Source organism: Mytilus trossulus, chromosome 11 (genome assembly GCF_036588685.1).
Source record: "Mytilus trossulus isolate FHL-02 chromosome 11, PNRI_Mtr1.1.1.hap1, whole genome shotgun sequence".
NCBI lineage: Eukaryota > Metazoa > Mollusca > Bivalvia > Mytilida > Mytilidae > Mytilus > Mytilus trossulus.
Window position 1 is genome coordinate 3,610,271 of NC_086383.1, and position 6,983 is coordinate 3,617,253.

General features: G+C 34.5%; 1 protein-coding gene across 1 annotated transcript; it reads right to left on the reverse strand.

The window, feature by feature from the left end:
• Window positions 1-4,834: 4,834 nt before the first annotated feature.
• Window positions 4,835-6,766, reverse strand: LOC134691584 (E3 ubiquitin-protein ligase Midline-1-like). The gene has a single exon (XM_063552149.1). The coding sequence runs from the start codon at window positions 6,755-6,757 to the stop codon at window positions 4,835-4,837; it is 1,923 nt and encodes a 640-aa protein (XP_063408219.1). The 5' UTR covers window positions 6,758-6,766.
• Between the last annotated feature and the right edge of the window lie 217 nt (window positions 6,767-6,983).

Sequence of the window (6,983 nt, forward strand, 5' to 3'; positions counted from 1 at the left end):
TTTATATCCATTTAATCTTTGGGATTCACTCAATTTAATAAATTATGAGTTAATTCTCTTATAGTGATATCTTGTAAAATAGAGCTGATGAAAAAAGCAAACATTAAATCAATTGGATGTTGGATGTGCACTCATTTATAATATGTTTTATTAATTGATGTCTTTGAACAAGCAATGTATCAATCTAATGAATAAAGCCCTTTTCAACAGATTTCTGTAGTTTGTGGTTGGATGTTTAGTGAAATTAGTGAAGGTAATAAACCTTACAATTTGAAAATTTCTGGATTTGTCATTCCACAGTTATGGGTTAAGGTAATATTTAAACACCGAGGTATAACGTTGTGTAAGTTTTTCTATAGCGCAGTGCACAAGACGTGTATACCATGCACTCTTGGTGCAGAAATGTTTTATTCATGCTTAAGGATTAGAGAATTTTCGTGTACTGATGGTTTATGAATATGGTAATGTCTTTGCAGTAGAATAGATGCACTTCTCTATCTGCTATTGACATATGCATTAACTAGAATACCTTGACAATGCCACTAGAGGAGCAAAAAAGCTGACCTTTTTGTGCATCTTAGTTTTAACCATTTGCAGGGTTTTATTGTTCAATCTCATTGTTTTCTGTGAGTGGTTTGAGAACTTGTTTTTTTTTTACATTGTTGCCAGTCTCTCTTCTGGATTGTGATAGCTTCCTTAGACTCTTCGAACTTATTAATTAAGAGATCGGGAATCAGATGATGTTGACCTCAAGTCATGGTTTGTGTATTCTTTATCTGAACAACTGCTATAGTTTTTTCAGGAAGAACTTTTTTATTTGCCGAATGTGTTGATATATCATGTTTTAATATTATTAGAATTATTTGGTTTATACATTTAAGACTAAAACTGAGCCGAACATGTCTGAAGTTGAGTAGTTATCGTTGTTGATGTGGTTCATACGTGTTTCTTGTTTCTTGTTTTTAATAAAAAAAAATACACCGGGTACTGTTGTTTTTTCTTGTTTGAATGGAATGGTGTTACACTAATCATTTTGTGACCCTTTATAGCTTGCTGTTCGGTGTGACCAAAGGCTCCGTACGTGTTAAATACCGGAATTTGACTTATAATGGTTTACTTTTATATATTGTGACTTCACTTGGATGGAGAGTAATCTGATTGGTACACATACCACATCTTCTTATACATATATAAAATGTCCTTTTGGGTGAAAAGGAAGGAAGAAAGAATGGAATTTGAAGAAAAGGACTGAAGAAGGTCTAATGACCCTTATAAAACCCGAAGCCGTCAATGATTATGTTGAATGAATCTTGCGGTGTGGAAATGACTAATCATTTATGTTAACACGAATAATGAACGCTGGAGAGAGACACAGTAAGCGTACCAACAATCAGAATGACGAGGACGTCATGATCGGGGAGGCTAGGGTTAGGGTTAGCTAAAACCTGTAAATAACTTCAACGAGAAGCGAAGGAAGAAGGCACAGTAGGTCAATAGTGGTTCTGGCAATATTAGAACACTATAGATCAATTGTCTTCTATTCCTCTAGTTCTGATGTGTTTTTGATGTCTAGGAAGAATTATCTGAAACGGTCTTTTTTAATCGTACGATTTTCAAAAATACCATGTAAGTACTTTTTGAAGCATGGTTTGTCTGGCGCGTCTGGCGTACTACATTATAAGCCTGGTACCTTTGATAACTATTTACACCACTGGGTCGATACCACTGCTGGTGACGTTTCGTCCACGAGGGTATCATCAGCCCAGTAGTCAACACGTCAGTGTTGACATGAATATCATTAATGTGGTCATTTTATAAATTCTTGTTTACAAAACTTTGAATTTACCGAAAAACTAAGGATTTTTTTTTATCCCAGGCATAGATTACCTTAGCCGTATTTGGCACAACTTTTTGGACTTTTGGATCCTCAATGCTCTTCAACTTTTTACTTGTTTGGTTTTATAAATATTTTGATATGAGCGTCACGGATGAGTCATATGTAGACGAAACGCGCGTCTGGCGTTCTAAATTATAATCCTGGTACCTTTGATAACTATTGTTCACGTAATTTTTTCAATTTGTCTCAAGATTCCATTCTCGATGGAAAAGTCGAAATTAAACTAACAAACCAATATCTTAATAATAAAAAAAAAAGTCCAACAGACAAACAATAAAAGAAACAAACAACAAAGAAATCTTAAGACTTAGCAACACGAACATAGTTATAGTATCTGAGAAATAGGCCAAAATAAATGTTGAACAATAATTCGAGGGGAATGTTAACCACGTCGGACAGACTTGTGCACTTTATAATTTATCGATGACCCAAATTAAGTTAACATAATAATATGGGGAATCTGGTTTAGAAATTTTCAAAAAGACCAAATCATTGAAATGATGTCATAGTCAGGGGAACCCTGTCTGACAGAGATGTCTTGGAAGGATTCTGTGTATCATTATTGAAACATTAGAACAAAAGAGAGGCTAACGATACCAAAGGGACATTGAAACTCGTCAGTCGAATGAATGAAGACAACAGTTGTATTCAGCTGTTCAAATGTCATAAATCGATTAAGAGAAAACAAATTCAGGTTACAAACTAAAACGGAGGGAAATACATCAATCATGAGAGGAAAACAACTAGACAACACAGACACTGATGACTGAAATGTAACAAATTCACACGCCAACATAAAAATAAACGGACTATTTGATAACAAATGCCACATTCCTAATTTGGTACAGGACATTAGAATAAAACTGACAATGGCATTACAAAATACGAAAAACAACGAAAATTCAAACAAGAGCACACACGACACAATATGGAAAACTTAAGACTGCATCAGCAACACGAATCTCGCAAAAAACGTGATGTCAGGTGCCTCTGAAGGGTAGGCCAATTCTGCTCCATATATAACAACCTATACGTTTTTTATGGGCAATCTCTAAACTATGAAACCAATGACAAGGACACAGTATATCCTGAGGCTATACAATAAGGAAAACTACAGACTGAGCAACACAAAGCTCGGGAAAAACTCAGGGATGATCGTATGCGTCTGGGAAGGGTTAGAAGATCCTGCTCTACATAATACACACTAAATATTTTTTTATTGGTAGTCGCATAGTTATGAAATTGGGGACATGAACAAAAGGTATCACAAATCGTATATAAGGCATCTGTATGCAACATATAAATAGTTTATTTCTTCTACCAACTGTAAAATAAAGCGTCATAAACAGGTAACGCCGACTCCACCTCAAGAATAGCATATCCATGTTTCACATTCAGTAAACTTAACGGTACCAATTTCTCTCCATCAGATGCACATTTAGACAATCAATTTTGCAACAGAGTTGCTCGAGATAAAAAAAAAATCCCCCCAAAAATATGGAAAATCCTATACAAACTTTGAAAAGGGGATAAAAGCAAAAAAGTAAATTTATATTTATTGAACATCTTTTGTTATTCTGGAAGCTACAATAAACACGATCTGGATATCCATGGGAAAAATAATCAATTTTGATTAAAATAGAAATCTTGTCTCTATACCATAATATATTTGTTATTCTTGTTTGAATACATTTGTTATCAACACAAAATATAACTATCACTAGCTATACTGTTTTAACCTCAGACAAGATATAGCCAACTCCAAAACAGAGCTTTGATTGAGGGATATATACTCCTAAATACATTATTATTTCAAATTCTATAATAGGAAATGACTAAAAACAATATTACTATGTCAAATAAGAGAGACATTGAAGTTTGTTTAAATTTGGCCAAGTAGTTTGTAAAGTTGACGACGACGGACGACGGCAGACGACGACGGACAACGGACGACACGTACGGGCCAGGTGAGATAAAAACGAGAAACACTTATTGATATTTATTAAAGGTACCAGGATTATAATCTGGTTCGCCAGACGCGCGTTTCGTCTACATAAGACTCACCAGCGACGCTGATATCATAATATTTATAAAGCCAAACAAGTACAAAGACAAAGAGCATTCAGGATTCAAAATTCTAAAAAGTTGTGCCAAATACAGCTAAGGTAATCTATGCCTGGGGTAAAAAAATCCTTAGTTTTTCGAAAAATTCAAATTTTAAATACACACAAAACTATTAAGTGCATCAACAAACTACACCCACTGAACATCAGATTTCTGACTTAAGATAGGTTCAAACAATGTTTCGTTTTAATAGTTGTCAATGGTACCAGGATTATAATTTAGTACGCCAGACGCGCGTTTCGGCTACATAAGACTCATCAGTGACGCTCATATCAAAATATTTATAAAGCCAAATAAGTACAAAGTTGAAGAGCATTGAGGATCCAAAATTCCAAAAAGTTGTGCCAAATACGGCTAAGGTAATCTATGCCTGGGATAAGAAAATTTAAACGTTTTATCATTTGATTGAATGGCGAATCTTAATATAAATTATTGAATACTTTCATATCTAGAATTGAACATATTTTGATAGTATGTGTACTTAAAATACGCTCAATTAGGATATCCATCGGGAAAACAAAACAAAAGGGATAACAATTGAATCTTATTTCAATCCTATCATTGTTTTAAACTTGTTTAAATGTATTTGATATAAACTTATAAGAGAGATATTAAAAATCAACACAACATACAACTATCAGTTATTATAATATTGTTTTATCCTTGACACTATTTCTTCACATAATAGAGAGTTCAACATAACGCAATATCAATAATTGTAATTTAAACAACAAATCAGCAAGATATGGGCTCATACTCCCTAAAGCAAATCATTGCTCCCTTCGCTTCATATTATTCTACTTCTGAATGAATCTAATCAATTTCACACACAAGGACTTTGGAAGCACTACCATCAAATGTTAATAGAAATCTGTTACTGTTTGGCTGGAACCGTATTACCCACGGACTAGCTGTGATGGTGTTATCTATATCCGATATGGGAATGATCCGCACGAGTTTTCCAGTAGATGTTAACTGGTGAATGTTTCTGGAATCATATCCGGTTGTATAAATATTTCCGTCGCTATCAACGTCCTGGGAGAAGGGGCGTTGTAACTGACTATTGTTGTACGTGAAGCTTTTCCCTTCATTGCTCTCTCTTTTAATAGAATGTCCGCTATCCCAGTATATGTAATCATTTTTCTTGTAGCAATAAACATGTCTTGTGTCTGCTGTTGTCTGTTGACTTTTAACTACTGTACCATTGTCAGCGTTTAAAAACGATATTTGACTGCTATAAGCAGTCATATATTCATTTCCACAGAATGAAATACCCCAGACAGGATTGCTGATATATTTTAAAGTCTTCAAGATAGTCAGCGGTTTAACGTTAATAACCACTATCTTCTTTTCATTTGAAGACACGGCAACTGTTTGATCATTCACTTTAGCTACGTCTGTTGAACAGTTTGGAATATTTAAATGTTCTTGTTCATGTCCTTTGTTGTCGTAGTACACGATCTTTTTTTGAGTATAATGAGTCAAAATGATATCATTATTGAAGAATATTCCACTTACAGCATTTATTGTTACATCAATAGTGAAAACTATTCGGATGTTTCCTGTATGATAATTTGCTATCTTAACTCCGGGAATAGAAGGCAGGTGCTCCTTTAAAACCAAACTGCCGAGAGAGGTTATTTCTGAAATGATATCTTTATGTTCAAACTTTACGGATAAGGTCCTTATTTCACGTAGAAGTTGAGAAATGTCATTTTCAGTTTGAGAAAGATTGTTTAAAATCTCGTCCATCTTGATCAGACATTGTATTTCTGATCCTTGAGATATACAAGCTTCGAATAAACTCTTCCAGTTATCAACTATATTCTTTAAGCTGGACAAATCTGTTGTTTCGTCATCAAGCTTAATTAATTTTTCTTTCCTTCTACCTTTGGCCTCGTCCCGAAGTTTTTGTTCGAGTTCATTCAAATGTTTACAAACTTTTTCTCGTAAAGTTGTGATTTCTTGAAGAACTGTTTCTATGCCATTTTCAAAATTTTCCTTATTAGTCTTTTGTTTCTGAAGAACTTTACCTAATGTTTTACTCGTTTCTGTTAATGTTGTCAACAGGTTTTTTGCTTTTTCGGATGCTTTTATTCCGGTCGCCGCTTTATCGATAGTGACAACCTGTTCACATTTTCTATGGTGTACGGTGGCGCAAACTGTACAACAAGGTTTGGAATGGTCCTGACAGTAAACCTCTATCATCTTGTCGGGGTGTTCTTTACAAGTGACATGCTTAAATAGATCGGAAATGGAAGTATCTGCCTTTATATCTGTAATGGGAACTAGTTTGTGAGTTCTTGACATTTTGTACAGCTTATGACATCTTTGACATGATTCACAATATGCCTCTTCACACACAGTGCAGAATGAGTGTGCCTTCTGAGAAATATTCTCTAGTGTACAAGTATCGCAAAGTTTTTCCGACTTTTGGATTGACCTTCTATCAATAAGCGATAGAATAAAATGATTACCTGGTAAATTATTGGCCCATGTGTCAGGCTTCTCATCATCTATTGACACAGACCGACGACATACGGGACATTTAAATCCACTTGGGTTATTGTCTTTCACGGTTGAATTAATATATGTATTAATACATGACTTACAAAACGTATGCAGACATGGCAGATACTTAGGTTCTTTGAAGATCTCCAAACAGATTGTACAAGTCAGCAGATCATCAAAATCCTCTTTTAACTTTTCTCCTCTCACCTCCGCCGACATCGCCATTTTGTTGTAACTTTTAAACTTCCCTGTCTAAAGATCGATCGGATATATATAGCCTGCTTACCTTGATTTAATACATGACTCTTGTTATCAAATACACATGATACATTAGGATCGATAAAATTGTTGTAGAGAATTCGGTGATTGCCATACCATGTATATCACAGACAATCAAATGCATTGTCAATGTACCATATTGTAGCAAATAATGTATAGCATGATTAATTAG